Source organism: Rana temporaria, chromosome 1 (assembly GCF_905171775.1).
Source record: "Rana temporaria chromosome 1, aRanTem1.1, whole genome shotgun sequence".
Lineage (NCBI taxonomy): Eukaryota > Metazoa > Chordata > Amphibia > Anura > Ranidae > Rana > Rana temporaria.
In genome coordinates, this window is record NC_053489.1 from 349,202,938 (window position 1) to 349,219,318 (window position 16,381).

General features: G+C 40.7%; 1 protein-coding gene across 2 annotated transcripts in view; it reads right to left on the minus strand.

Annotated features, from left to right (window-relative positions):
• CILP2 (cartilage intermediate layer protein 2) overlaps positions 1-16,381 on the minus strand; it is an 86,626-nt gene that overhangs the window by 14,392 nt on the left and 55,853 nt on the right. Inside the window, exons 3-5 of one of the 2 annotated variants that reach the window (XM_040320539.1) lie at positions 15,098-15,280; positions 9,690-9,839; positions 8,239-8,517 (exon numbers count right to left, since the gene is read on the minus strand). In XM_040320539.1, coding sequence (XP_040176473.1) covers positions 8,239-8,517; positions 9,690-9,839; positions 15,098-15,280 — 612 coding nt within the window. The remainder of the gene's footprint in view (positions 1-8,238; positions 8,518-9,689; positions 9,840-15,097; positions 15,281-16,381) is intronic. The other variant, XM_040320550.1, reaches the window with a different exon arrangement.

The window sequence follows — 16,381 nt, forward strand, 5'->3', positions numbered from 1 at the left end:
TTCTATGTACGGAAAACATGTGCTTTTTCACATGCTGACTTTACACCCCCCTAGGTACGAAATTTAAAGTAATTTTACACTTTTATTGTTTCACTTTTAGCATTATTAAATTCACTGCTCCTGAAAAAACGGCCGTTTTTAAAACTTTTTTTTGCATTGATAAATGTTTTCTGGGACAGGACCCAGGTCCCCAAACACTTTTTAGGACAATAACTTGCATATTAGCCTTTAACCACTTGACCACTGGGCACTTAAACCCCCTTCCTAACCAGATAAATTTTCAGCTTTCGGTGCTCTCACAATTTGAATGACAATTACTCAGTCATACAAATTTTTGTCCTTTTTTTCCCCACAAATAGAGCTTTCTTTTGGTGGTATTTGATCACCTCTGGGTTTTTTATTGTTTGCGCTATAAAAGAAAAAACACTGAAAATTCTGTAAAAAAAAAAAAAATCTTGTTTCTGTCATATTAGCAGGTATTGCGGAGTATTGGGGTATTGCAGAGTATGGGGGGGGGGGTTATTGCAGAGTATGGGGGGGTTATTGCAGAGTAAGGGGGGTTATTTCAGAGTATGGGGGGGTTATTGCAGAGTATGGGGGGGTTATTGCAGAGTATGGGGGGTTATTGCAGAGTATGGGGGGGTTATTGCAGAGTATTGCTGGTATTGCAGAGCATTGCACAGGGAGGGATGGATGGCTGCTGCCACCCGCTCTCCCCCCTCTCCTCTCACACTGTACTGATCGGTACAGAGAGGAGAGGGAGGAACCGGCGTCATCACATGACGCCGGTTTGTTTACAAGTGATCGCTCCGTCATTTGACGGAGCGATCACGTGGTAAACGGCCGCTATCAGCGGCAATTTACCGCGATCTGTGATGCGCCGGGTCTAGAACCCGGCGCTCACAGATGATTCCGGGAGCGCACCCCAGGGGGCGCGCAAGAGGAGGTTTCTGGGAGGACGTCCCAGGGACATCCTCCCAGAACAACTCCACCGCGCTGTAGACGTCTTTTGTCTATCGCGCGGTGGCAAAGAGGTTAAAATTAACACTTTAGATTTCAAATGTTCGAGTCCCATAGACTTTAACGGGGTTCTAAAGTTCACCCGAACATTTGGTGTGTTCGCAAGTTCTGATGCAAACCGAACAGGGGGGTGTTCGGCTCATCCTTACCGGCAGGTAAAAGCCCAGGTTATGATGGCTTTACGCCTACATTTTATAAACATTTTGCACCCCTTCTTACTCCTTTTTTGACACAGGTATTCAATTCCATAGCAAATGGGTCTACTTTTCATACACAAACGATGGAAGCACATATTTCACTCATCCCGAAACCAGAAAAAGATCTTTCTCTATGTACAAACTACAGACCCATATCTTTAATTGGTGTAGACGTAAAAAATGTTGCTAAGATTTTAGCTAGTTGTTTACAATCATTATTGGCCCAACTAATACATGAATACATCAGGTTGGCTTCGTCAGCGGTCGAGAAGCTAGAGATAACATGCCTTAAGCCTTCCTGCTGACAGATTATGCCCATATATATTCCTCTATGCTTACTAATGATTGGTGCTGAAAAGGCCTTTGACCGAGTCAGTTGGTAGTTCTTACGATCCTCTTTCAACAGATTGGCCTAGGTCCCTATACGATAACACAGATTATGTCCTCATATCTATCACCATCAGATAGAATCAGGATGAATGGATCTTTGTCTCCTGCGTTCCCTATTTTTAACGGAACACATCAGGGATGCCCCTTGTTGCCTCTGTTGTATGTTATTAAAGCGGAGGTCCGCCTAAAAAAAAATATTAAAAGCCAGCAGCTACAAATACTGCAGCTGCTGACTTTTAATATATGGACACTTACCTGTCCAGGGAGCCCGTGATGTCGGCAGCCGAAGCTGATCAGTCGCTCGGCTCTCGGCTGCCCCTGCCGCCATCCTCGGCCATTGCTGCCTTCACTTTCTGGTTCCCTACTGCGCATGCGCGAGTCGCGCTGCGCATCCCCACTGGTCCCTACTGTCTTCTGGGACCTGCATGTCTCCTAGAAGACAGTAGGGGAGGACAGTGTAGGCGCAGGAAGTGACGTCTATGCCATAAAGTGGGAGCAAATACCTGTATTACACAGGTATCTGCTCCCTCCTCCCCCCTGAAAGGTGCCAAATGTGACACCGGAGAGGGGGAGGATTCCAAAAAGTGGAAGCTCCATTTTTTGGTGGTACTCCACTTTAAGGTGGAATATCTGGCAAACGCATTGCGACAAAACTCAAATATCACGGGCATTCAGGTAGGCCCTCTACATGCAAAATTGTCTCTTTTTGCAGATGATTTGCTTCTATTTGTAACAAAACCTCATACTTATTTTCCTTCTATACTTTTAGAATTTCAGAGATTTGGTAAAGTCAGTAATTTTAAAGTCACTATAGTAAATCAGAACTTCTCAATATATCTTTATCACAAACAAATATGAAGCAAATATCAAAGAACTTTTCATTTAAGACCTGCCCAGTGCCAGCGGTTCAATATCTAGGGATTAGTATACCAGCTTCGACTTTACAATTATACGCCTTAGATTTTCTTCCGATGCTTCACAAAATTCAAATGGCTCTGACATCTTATGCATTTAAGAGACTTTCATGGTTCGATAGAATTAACACCCTTAAGATGGATGTACTTCCTCGCCTTTTATATTTGTTTCAAACGATTCCAATCCATCTCCAGGCCTCATACAGTACTTGCGTAAAATCCGCTGGCAATTTTCCAATTTTATATGGAACTCGGCCTAGAATTAGCTTTGAGACATTATCCCTTCTGAAAAATCAAGGTGGGGTAGGGGTATCAGATGTATCTATCTATCATAAAGCAACCATATTAACATGTATTATTGATTGGTTTCACAAATCCCCATCTAGGCTATGGGTGCAATCCTATAGACTTCTGTGCCCTTCCGTGGACTTTCCCTGTTCTATGAAATGGCCTTTCAATTCCAGCAGATCTTACTAGGCAAACACTGCACATCTGGGATCGCATGATACCCATCTATAGAATATCAAAACAATTGAGCCCTATGACCTCCTTCTTTGGAACACTGGATTTTTACCAGCCTTTCATTCATCTGTGTTTGGCCCCTGGTTTAAACAGGAACACAGAAGAATTGTTCAGGTCCTTCAGTCAGATCCATTATTAACGGTAGCCTCTTCATCTACGATGCTTCTTTATAATTCCACGCAGCAGTTACAGAGGCATCAAGCTTTGTCTTAAATACGATCTATCCCATCACTGCAAGATATTTATGCCAAACCAACTGCCTTTGAATCTTTGTTGTTGCAAGAGGAGCCACTATCACATTCGGTCTCCGAATCTGTATGGATTCGGTCTCCGAATCTGTATGGATTGATATCAATCCATACAGATTTTCCCCCATATACACGGAAATGGGAAAAAGACTTCCAACAGACTTTAACCCCCCTGGCGGTATTCCCGAGTCTAACTCGGGGTTACATTTTCGTGCTGCGATCGGTAACCCCGAGTCAGACTCGGGCTCGCCTCGCTGACTCCACAGGCATGGTTTACTTACCTTGTCCCTGGATCCAGGGATGCCACTGCGCTGTGTTAGCAAGCGGGTGCTCGCTCGATTCACACAGTGCCTCTGTGTGCCGCCGATCTCCGTTCCCTGCGATGTTATGACGCACGGGGGCGGAGAACGGCGCCAAATTCAAAAAGGTAAACAAACACATTACATACAGTATACTGTAATCTTATAGATTACAGTACTGTATGTAAAAAATACACACACCCTTGTCCCTAGTGGTCTGCCCAGTGCCCTACATGTTCTTTTATATAATAAAAAATGTTTTTTCTGCCTGCAAACTGTAGATTGTCCATAGCAACCAAAAGTGTCCCTTTATGTCAAAAATGGTTTTAGAGCAGCTAGAAAACAGCGATAATAAATTATAATCACTTGCAGAATTGTGCGATAGCGATTTGTGGGGAAATTCGTCATAAAAAAATAAAAGTAATGACAGCGACAATTCTGCAACTGAGCAAATTTCAGTGATTTTGAGTTGATTACATTATTGAATAATTTTTATTATAATTATATCATTATTTGTTATAATTATTTATAATTATTTATTATATTATAATTTATAATTTAGTTTTTAAAAAAATTTCATACCCGGGATGCCTACTAGACTCTTGTTTGGTCAGATTTAAGTGAGTTATTCCTAAAAATTACAGGCCTACAATGTAAAACACCAAATTTCCTTGCAAATAATGGTACCGCTTTCAGCACCTAAAATCTGAAATAATCATACCGCTAGGGAGGTTAACTTCATCGGATTGGCAAAAAAAGTATTATTTTGACTCATAAATTGTTAATAGCTATGAAAATTCAAGAAAAGGGATATACATTTGTGACTAGATGGTATAGGTGCCCCTCTACCCTCAACCAATTTAACCAGGATATATCTTTTTGCGTTGTCATGATTCAAAGGGAAATATGATCCACATCTAGTGGGACTGTCCCTCCGTGAGAAAGTTTTGGAAACATATCTTTTATTTATATGGGAAACTAGTGAATGCAACTATCTACGCATCACCCAGAGTGGCTCCAGGATTCCAGGATCTTTAAAGACAGTGAAGGAGGAGGTGCTTAGTCACTTTCTCGTATCTCACGGAAGGACCCCCAAACATTATACAGGCATACCCCACTTTTAAGTACACAAAGCTGGAAAGTGCAAAATCAGGCTCACTTCTGCATAGAAACCAATGAGCTTCCAGGTTTTATTAGTACAACAAGTAAATTATGCGCAAGAGCTCAGATTATTAATATCACAGCAACCTAGTCAGTGTTAACAGCACATAGAACAAATGTCAGGAGACAGAGAAAGTTCAGGCTGTTGTTGTAGTGGTTGGGAAATGTGCAGGTATGCTTTGATGGGGGTCCCGTCCACCGCAACCACCTGCTACCATCAACGGCAGAAGGACTGATCCCCCCTCACTCCACAGCGCTACACCAGGGACCTGATGAAGGATGTAAAAAGATGCACCAGATGACATCTACCTCTCCCTTCTGGAGAATCCTACCTATATGCCTGTTCCTCACCACCAAAATGTGAGTGGTTTTTAATCTTTGGCTATTGTAAAATAAAAACTGTTTTAAAGTATTGCACCCAGAGGCGCCTCTCTCCTTGCTTGTCCTTCCAGGTTTTATTACCATAGCTTAATTGAACAAGCTAGGGTTAGAAGCTCATTGATTTCTATGCATAAGTGATCCTGATTTTGCACTTTCCAGCTTTAGTAAATAAACCCCATTTTGTACTTAAAAGTGGGATATACCTGTATACGTTTTTTAGCAGAGACCCTAGGGAATAAAATGGTGGTCTTTGCAACTTTTTATGTCGCACAGTATTTGCGACATAACTTTTCAAATGTGTTTTTTTGGGGGGGAAAGGTGTTTAACGAATAAAAAAAAAAAAAAAAGAACACTAAAGTTTGCCCGATTTTTTTGCATAATGTGAAAGATGATGTTACGCTGAGTAAATAGATACCCAACAAGTCACACTTTAAAATTGCGCACACTCATGGAATGGCGCCAAACTTTGGTACTTAAAAACTTTCTCAAGGAGGGACAGTCCCACTAGATGTGGATCTCCATAGGCAATGCTTTAATTTTTTTACAGGTTACCTCCTTGGAGTTACAGAGGAGGTTGTGGGCTAGAATTATTGCTCTCGCTCTAATGTGCACAGCTATATCTCACATGTGTGGTTTGAATGCCGTTTACATATGCGGGTGCGGCTTATGCGTTTAAGCAAAAATTGTTTATTTTTATATTTTGACACTTTTCATTTGCATTTTTTCTGTATCACTTTCATTCCTATTTCAAGAAATATAAACATCCCTTGAAATAGGAATTGGGTGTGACAGGTCCTCTTTACAGTGAGATCTGGGCTCTAATAGATCCAGTCGAAGAAACTGCAGTGTTTACATCTGCCGAGGATGGACGTGTTGCCTCTGAAGATCATAGAGATTACCGGGGACCATCTGGTCCTCGGTCAGCTATATGGTAGATGGGGGATGTCCCCTCCCACCACCTATAAAAATAATCAAGTGTCTGGTATCATTAAGATATTCCCACTCAAAGTCAACAATGTCATATGACGTAGTTGGGCAGGATTTGGTTAAAGTGATACTAAACACACTGTTTAATTTGCATTGACCCTTCTATTTCTGTATGTGGATGATGGCACTGTGATTATTTTAATTTAAAAAATCTAAGTACCGGTACCTTTTTCCTAACAATATACAGCTGTCACATGATCCAGCCTGTCTGCAAGGAAACATTAGCAGGAGGAGCTACTAGTCCTCTGCTGCCAGTCACATGTTAAAAAAAAAACATAATTTGGAGTAAAAATAAATAATTTATATCAAATTAACTTTTTTAAATTGTCATACAAATGTATATTTGAAATCAAATCATAGTGTGGGTCGATTTCTGCCAGTCACAAGCTGTGTCACGTTCCTCCAACCTGTGTCTTAGAATAAGAGGGAGATGAAGCCTCCATCAATCTACATGTAATATCCCGTCCCCATAGTGTTTAGCTGGTTAGTGGCCATAGAGGAGGAGAGAGGGAGTGGGGCTGTCATTTAACACTGTATATACGCCCACATATAATCTATAGTCACATGGGCTGCTCAGATGTGATAGGGAGGAAATGCTCTGCATAGAAACTCACTGAAAACTGAGCATGTGCAGTAGCTGCCAACACTGTTCTGCAAAATTCTTAGCTGAATCGGGGACTTGGACAGAAGGGGGAGATGGAGAACAGCAGAATGAACCAGGTTTTTTGCAGAATAGAGAAAAAGAATCTCATAGTGACTGAGTGAATAGGAACAGCATGGAATACAGCATTTATTGTTAGTTTTTTATGATGTGGGTTTAGTGAAACTTTAAGTACTCATATATCTGGTTGTTATAGGTTGGTGTGCTATGTAATTCAGAGTTGCTCTCTGCACAGCATTATTGAATAATTTAGCTGTTAAAGGGTCACTAAAGGAAATTTTTTTTTTTTGCTGAAATGACTGTTTATTGGGTATAGAGACATAAAAGTTAACTGATTGCTTTTAAAAATGATTACAAATTGAATTTAATCTATCATATAATGTGCCTCTAGTTTCACTTTCGGTTTTAAAGGACATACATGAAGAACCGGGTGAGAGGTGAGTCGGGAAGACTCACAGAACAAAAACAAACAAATCCAGGGCAGTGTTTTGTTTTTAAAATGAATCTGATTGGTTCTGAGGAGTTTTTTCTACACACAGTAACGACAGCTTAGACCACTGTGAAAATCTCCCAGTATGATGGTTATAAGGAAACAGGCAACCAGGAAGTGTGGAGATCACAGCAGAATTACAGCCACTTCAAAGCAAAAACGAACAATGAGGACATGAAACCAGTACTGCAGTAAGGTAAAGGAAGCTATTTAGCTAAAAAAAAAAATTCCTTTAGTGACCCTTTAAAGCTGTTTTTTTTCTTAAAGTCAGCAGTTACAAATACTGCAGCTGCTGACTTTTAAAATATGGACACTTGGCAAATGACAGGCAAGGCCTGGACAGGGCAATTGAATTTCAGATAGTAGCGCGAACTGCCCGGTGTTTCTGGAGCACAGGCCAGCATAGGGGGAGGAGGCTATGCGGGTAGCCTTGTGATGTAGGGCCGATACTTTCTCATATTATGCTTTGTACATCTGCGAATACCCGGCCATGTCCGGGAAAAGAATGCACGTGTTTCTTCCATTGCCCTTTTTGTGGACAGTATTGTAGTTCTTGTATGTATGTATGTATGTTTTTTATGTTTTGTAAGAAAATAAAATAAAAATCTATATTTGAAAAAATATATATATATGGACACTTACCTGTCCAGCGCGCCCCCGATGTCAACACCCGAAGCCGATTTACCGCTCGGCTCTCGGATGCCGCAGCCATTTTCGGTGGGGGAATCAGGAAGTGAAGCCTTGCGGCTTCACTTACTGGTTCCCTACTGCACATTCTGATTGGTCCCTGCTGTCTTATGGGACCTGTGTGGTTCCCAGAAGACAGAGGGGGGGGGCACCGGACGTGGGGTAGATATATCTGCTCCCCCTTCCCCCTGAAAGGTGCCAAATGAGGAATAAGGACAGCGGAGGTTCTATTTTGTGTGGACCTCTGCTTTAATAAATGTATAGATTTGCAACTGATTTACCCAATTTCTTTAAAGCAGCTTCAAAATAGGAGACCTTAGGTTCTTTCCTCATGCTTTGTAAGGTTACAGAAGAGAATCCATCCATCTTTATAGTGATATTAGAGGGAGTATCCATACAGACCCCTTTTAACATAAACAAGCCATGTTGGTCTGTTACACCCAGGATCTTCTTATTCATGAACACCTTGGCATTGTGAAGGACAAAGCCATGTATGCTCTGGATTTTACCCAACAAAGTGTGATTGTTGCAATGACACCCAGGACACAATTCTGAGGTTTCTGTTAAAAAAAAAAAAAACAGGAAACAATAACTAGATATCTTTCAGGCAAAGGCTAGAAACATAAATGTAAAATTTTCATTACATCTGGTGTGTTAGATCAGCAAAACTCACCAATAACTGTACAGTGCAAGGGCCCACCTGATTAGATATAATTTAGATTAAATATTTAGTGGAGCATTAAACTAAATAGTAGTGTGAGAGCCTACCTAAGCAATTTATTTAATGTATTTCCAATCAGATAGTCTATAGCACTGCACAACTTGAGATTATAAATCTAAACAAGAATTAACAATCACATTTCAATAAGTGTGGGCAGCTTTAAAATGTTAATTTATTCAAATTCATTTAAAAAAAATGTAATATTTTATATTATAAATTTATGTATAATACATTCATAATACAAATTATATTTTAATAATTTTAAGTTTAATAAATGAAATTAAATTACATAACATTACATTATAGAACTTTAATGCTAAAATAAAATAAATTGAAGGGAAGAAAATGGTGCATGTTAACCCACAGCATACAGTAAAATACTATCTCGTATTTCCTATTCTTTGCTACAATAATAATGAATGAAATTGGGCAATGCAGACATCTATTTCTAGCACATGGATATGCATGCTTTATCATTTTTATTGAACCAGATTTCTTAGCTCACCCATAATAGGAGGCAGTGGCCTTTTAAAGCACATTTGAGTGTTCAGTAAATAAACCCTGACTGGAGAAGAAAGAGTTTGGATGTCAAGGATGAGGCGTTTGCCATCAAAGTTTTTTTATTTTTAATACGGACATGTATGAATATGTGTCAGGAGGTGAACAGAGGCAATCAGGTGGACAGAGGCATACGACTAAAAGCACAAATACTTTTTGATCCACTTTTACTTACAGTTGGTAAAGCAGTTAAAGGAATGTAACCTTTATTCAGCCTTTATTTGATGCTAAAGATGGTCACTAGGGAAGAGCTCTAGGTATCATTAATATAAATGGCGGACATATGTTCTTACCGATCGCTAGCACTTTCATTTCAATGGCCAATACAGAGTGAAAGTGGGAATAATGAAAATCTATAATTGAAACATTACATAAGCAGCACATTCTGTTGACGTGCGCCTTTTTTTTGTTGCTACTTGAAATTAGAATTGTTCTCAGTGATATTTTTCTCACCTCTACAAAGAGTTCTTCCACACTTCTGAATTTGGAAGGTACGCCCTGAACAAGGAGCTGTCTTACTGGAACAGATCCGGCGCCTCACACTTTTCCCTCCTCCACATGTCTTTGTACAGGGTGTCCAAGCACCCCAAGAAGACCATCTTCCTGTTAAAAAGGGTGAAATAATATATTACAATTAATCATTTCCAACAAATTTATTTTCATCAATTTTAATACTATAAAAAGCAAATTCTATGTTGCAAATATTTTAGTAAAAACACTTTAGATTCTGAATAAAGCATCACAGTGGATTAAAGGGATTTTTAACCACTTTAAGACCGGGCCTATTTTTCAGACTTCTGGTTTACAAGTTAAAATCACTTTCTTTTGCTAGAAAATTATTTAGAACCCCCAAACATTATATATATTTTTTCTAACACCCTAGACAATAAAATGATAGTCATTGAAATACTTTCTGTCACACCGTATTTGCGCAACGGTCTGACAAGCGCACTTTTTTTGGAAATTAAATAATAAGGCAACAGTAAAGTTAGCCCACTTTTTTGTTATATTGTGAAAGATGATCTTACACCGAGTAAATTGATACCCAACAAGTCATGCTTCAAAATTGCGCCCGCTCGTGGAATAGCTACAAACTTTTATGCTTAAAAATCTCCACATGCGACGTTTAAAAATTTCTACAGGCTGCATGTTTCGAGATACAGAGAAGGTCTAGGGCTAGAACTATTGCTCTCACTCTAACGATTCCTGTGATACGTGACCACATGTGTGGTTTGAATACCGTTTTCATATGCCGCGCTACTTACGTATGCGCTCTCTTCTGCACGTGAGCTCGGCGGGATGGGCCACGTTATAATTGAAAAAAAATCATATTTATTTAATTTTTTCTTTTTACACTGTTCTTTTAAAAGAAAAATCACTTTTATTCCTATTACAAGGAATGTAAACATCCCTTTTAATAAGATAAAAGAATGACAGGTCCTCTTATATATGCTGCCATAACAATGATATTCCACTTCATAGTACCGTCGTATAATAACGGCGGGCAGTCCGTAAGTGGTTAAAGTGTATGTAAAACTTTAGGGCTCATGCACACTGGGCATAAAGATTGCTACTTAAAGTGGATGTAACCCCCCCCCCCCAAAAAAAAAAAATTAAGGCTTGCACCTTGTACAGTATAGGATTTCATGTCATCTGTGCCCAGTCTTGCCACAAAGAGCTAATCCAGGTCTGAGCAATCCTCTTATCTTTTCAGTGAGATAAAAATGGTCAGACAGAAATAGATGTCCGCTTCTTCCCCTTACTGTGAGTGACAGGTGATTCACCTATCTCATGCAGAGCCTGAGAGAGACATTCTGTGTACATTCTGTGTCCTTCAGATCCCCTCCCCCTTTCTTCTCCAGCTCTCCCAGGATTGGTTGCTTCCCACCTCAGAATGATTGGGCATGCTGAAGTCATATGGTGACTTTCCTGGGTTTTGACTGGATGTTAGTGAGTTTTGAATGGATGTTAGTGGTCATGGGGCATAATCCACAAGACCAGCAGAAGTTCAATAAGGGGGAGTGTGGAGGTGGGAGGGGAATCTACTGACATCACAACTCCACCCACAAGCTCCAGGCAACAGACTCGCCCACAGAATCTTCAGTTTTTCGGGTCTCATAGGGGAGACATTTGACAGGTAAGAATACATGCAGGAGGCATGTAAATCCTTATAGATAACCACTATGGCAGTAGTTTAGAAAGGATGAGAGTGGGTTTACATCCACTTTAACCACTTGCCTACCAGGCACTTACATCCCCTTCCTGCTCAAGCCATTTTTCAGCTTTCATCGCTGTCGCACTTTGAATGACAATTGCGCGGTCATGTAACACTGTACCCAAACACATTTTTTATCATTTTCTTCACACAAGTAGAGCTTTCTTTTGGTGCACTGACTGGCATTGCTAATGGGCAGTGATTGCTGGCACTGTTGGGCAATGATGGGCACTGATTGGTGAGGAGATGCCGCTGATCTGCTCTCCTCGCCACACACTCTGTCAGTGTGAGGCGAGGAGAGTCGATTACCGGCATCTCCATGTTTACAGGTGTCAGAGCCGATCACATGGTTAAAGAGCCGCGGATGCGGCTCTTTACAGAGATCGGGGTACTGTCGTGTCCTAGCAACATGGTGTGGCCGCGTTTGCCATGCTTCGTGCCCCTGTGGGCGTGCGAGAGCGGCCGTTCTGGAACGCCATTATATGATGTCGTCCCAGAAAAAGAGCCGCACCATTCTGCCGTCATTTATATTTTTTATAAGCTCACAAAGTGCTAGAAAAAAAACCCCTGGATTAAAAATGTTGATAATAGTGTTTTTGTGCTGGCTTGTAGTAGCGCCTTAGTAGCTTTTAGACGTTTTTAGGAGCGTTAGCAGTTTATTCGCATTTTTACAATACATGAAGAAAGAAAATGATCAAACAATTCGACAAAAATATATTTTTTTCTGTTCCTTACTCTGATGCCGCGTACACACTATTAGCTGGATTCATGTACAGTTACGACGGCGTATCAGTAGATACGTCGTCGTAACTCCGGATCCGCGCCATCGTACATTTAAGCGTATGCTCAAACTGAGATACGCTTAAATGTTGCATGTAAATCAGCAAGATACGCCTATTCACGAGCATACGCACGGCCGTCGCAGTAAAGATACGCCGTTTACGTAAGGCGTTTTCAGGCGTAAAGATAAACCACCAAAAAGATGGCGCAGCCAATGTTAAGTATGGACGTCGGCACAGCGTCGTATTTTTCACGTTTTACGCCGTTTGCGTAAGTCGATTCAGAATAGGGCTGGGCGTAGGTTACGTTCACGTCGAAAGCATTGACTATTTGCGACGTGATTTGGAGCGCGCACACTGGGATACGTCCACGGACGGCGCATGCGCCATTCGTTCGAAGCGTCATTTACGTGAGGTCACAAATGATTTCCATAAAAAACGCCCACCTTTTCCACATTTGAATTAGGCTGTCTTACGCCGGCCAATTTCCGCTACGCCGACGCAACTTATGGAGCAAATGCTTTGTGAATACTGCACTTGCCTCTCTAAATTGCGTGAATCTACCTATATAATTTTTCGAGTTCTAAAAAATTACGTTTTTTTTTTAATGTCATTAAAAACGATTGTGTGTAGGCTTCAGAGCATTTTGTCAGGGTTGTAAAAAATGGGCAAAATTTTTTTTTTTAACAACGTTTTTAACGTTGTAGTTTTTTGGGTTGTAAAAAATGGTCGTGTGTGGGCTTTAACGACGTGAAAAATCTGTGCATGCTCAGAAGCAAGTTATGAGACGGGAGCGCTCATTCTGGTAAAACAACCGTTCGTAATGGAGTAAGCACATTCATCACGCTGTAACAGACAGAAAATCGTGAATCGTCTTTTACTAACACGAAAACAGCTAAAGCAGCCCCAAGGGTGGCGCCATCCGCATGGAACTTCCCCTTTATATTGCCGTCGTACGTGTTGTACGTCACCGCGCTTTGCTAGAGCATTGACTTTTTCTTTGTACACAAAAGGCCTATTTCTCTCAAATATTGTTTACAAATCTGTCTAAGCCCAGGTTCACACTGGGCTGCGGGAGTGAAGTGAACTCGCACAATTTCACTCCCGCTGACAGTCCCGATTTCGGCCGCGATTACAGAGACATCTGTGCAGGTTTCTGAAATCGCAAAAAGTAGTACAGAAACTACTTTTTGAAATCGGTGCAGCGCTGCAAATGCGGCGTCGCACCGATTAGGATGGTGCCATTGCCGGCAAATGCCGCCAAATTGAGATGCGATCTGACATGTCAAATCGCATCTCAAATCGTACCAATGTGAACCAGGGCTAAACCTATGTTAGTGAGCACTTCTCCTTTGCCGAGATCATCCATCCACCTTACAGGTGTGGCATAGCAAGATGCTGATTAGACAGCATGAATATAGCACAGGTGTGCCTTAGGCTGGCCACAATAAGAGGTCACTCTAAAATGTGCAGTTTTACTGTAATACATACATTAAATTTTTTTCAATCAACCCACAAAAAATTTGCTTATTCCCACGTCCACACATTCAATGAGCTATTGTATTCTAATAGAGGGGAAACTTCCATGCTGTTAGAATATAATAATGCTATAGCCAACAGCACCGATTGTTTGGCAAAAACCCGACAGGCTGCCAGTACATGGATTTTAATTGGCAACAATGAGCAATGCAATTACTCAAAATGCTGTTTCTAAACCTCACTCTGGGTCCTGAAACGCAGTAACTTATGGAAGCCACCATAATGATTATAGGTATTTATAATATCAGTAGTTTAAATTACATTTATAGCATCTAACACATAAGTAATTTGAATTGTGTGTATGTTCAGCTCAACTTTAACGTGGTATTAAACTCAAAACCAAAAATGTAATTTATTGCAGCTTGCCAATCATTAGATATGGTTGCTGTTATCTAGTGATCTGGCCAGTAACACCCCTTCTGTATTAGAGTACTTCCATTCTGGATGAAGGAGCAACAGAGACATTTTTGGACAGCCACATTGTCAGTCTGGGGGAGGGGAGTGTTATATGCACTAGCAGATTTTAATACACTAACAAACTGAACTCCAAATTACACTTTTTAAGCAGTTAAATAAAAAAAACATTTTGGGTTAACTGGTTAACGCCCGCCGCATGTACATGTACGTCCACAGAATGGCACGTACAGGCATATGGGCGTACATGTACGTCCCCGCCTTTCCACGGGTCGGGGGTCCGATCGGGACCCCCCCCCCCCCCCCGGTACATGCGGCGGTCGGTAACCCGCGGGGAGCGATCCGGGACGACGGCGCGGCTATTCGTTTATAGCCGCCCCATCGCGATCGCTCCCTGGAGATGAAGAACGGGGAGAGCCGTATGTAAACACGGCTTCCCCGTGCTTCACTGTGGCGGCTGCAACGATTGAGTGATCCCTTTTTATAGGGAGACTCGATAAAATTGTATTGCATTTTTTTCAAAATTGTCGCTCTATTTTTGTTTATAGCGCAAAAAATAAAAACCGCAGAGGTGATCAAATACCACCAAAAAAAAAGCTCTATTTGTGGGGGGAAAAAGGACGCCAATTTTGTTTGGGAGCCATGTCGCACGACCGCGCAATTGTCTGTTAAAGCGACGCAGTGCCGAATCGCAAAACCTGGCCTGGGCATTTAGCAACAAAATGGTCCGGGGCTTAAAGGTCTTACATAAATAAATAAAAGCTGATCATTGCAGACAATCCTACCAGTGGTAAATATTTTGTCTCAACCCTCTAACTGCTACAAGTTGCAATATAATACATGTTAGTTTTTGGGTTTATTACTGCTTTAATTTATCTGGATCATATCACTTTCTTGGCACTCATGATTCTCACCAACACACGAGGAGGAAACACAGACCCTTCGTTCTGTAGCTTCTCCCAAACATTTTTCCAGGCTCAGTGTAACTGCAGGTTGCACAGTGATACAGGAGCGTCTTCTTATCTGGATTCCCATTCCTCCACAGCTTGTCGGAGAGCAGGTACTCCAAGGAGTCCAGTGTGACCAGTACAGCAGATCTGTCATTGTACAAAGTGACATTAGACAAGATGTAAACCGTGAAGTGTTGAATGGTACAGTATGTGTGCATCATGTTACATGTATAATTATTCTAGAGCCAATAAAACACACCATTTATTTCTCACAAGTACAGTCTGATGTAATATATATATATATATATATATATATATATATATATATATATATATATATATATATATATATGCAGGCCGCTTTTCTCCCTTTTCATTCCATTAAATGTTTTAGGAGATCCACACAATCATGATTCAATAGGGGGGAATTTACTAAATCTGGAGAGTGCAAAATCTGTTGCAGCTCTGCATAGAAACCAATCAGCTTCCAGGTTTTATTGTCAAAGCTTATTTGAACAAGCTGAAGTTAGAAGCTGATTGGCTACCATCTGCATCAGATTTTGAGTGCTCCAGTTCTTTAGTAAGTCTCTTCCAAAAGTGTCAATATTTTTTTTTATAATTTGGACAAATATGGACACTATCATTCAAGAGAATTGAAATTTTTGAAACTCGTTGATTTTCCAACCCACTTGTTTTTCAAACTGGCTCACAATGCATGAGCAGTGACCCAATCAGCTCTATTGTCAACCATAGTAGGCAATTATTATAATCTGGTGCAAAAATTGAAGGGGCTAATACAACCCAAACAAACCACAGCGCACAACAATTAAAAAACGCTGCTCTAAATAGGTAATGTATACAATAATCAATATGTCAAAAAGAAAAGAAAATATTGGAAACAATAAATGACACACAATATTTGAATAATGTATGTGTTACAGCACACACACACTTAAAGATTGTTGGTGTGGGTAGCCCAAAGTGCTAATTATTAAGCAGCATTTCTACCTATGGAGGTACTGCTCTTTAACCAGAATGGGTACTTGTAATCCAGCAACTGTGAAAAGATGAAGAGAAAAACACACAAGTGTATGTAGCAAGGTATCACTTTCTATATGGTTAAAAGACTACCATTTACAGATATAGAAGGAACTTAGCTCCCTCCAGTGGCCAGTTGTTGGATAGCCACCTTCTATTTGGTTTTACACTGGTGCAGCGAGGAATTGTGGGAATTGAAGTACAGGGAGA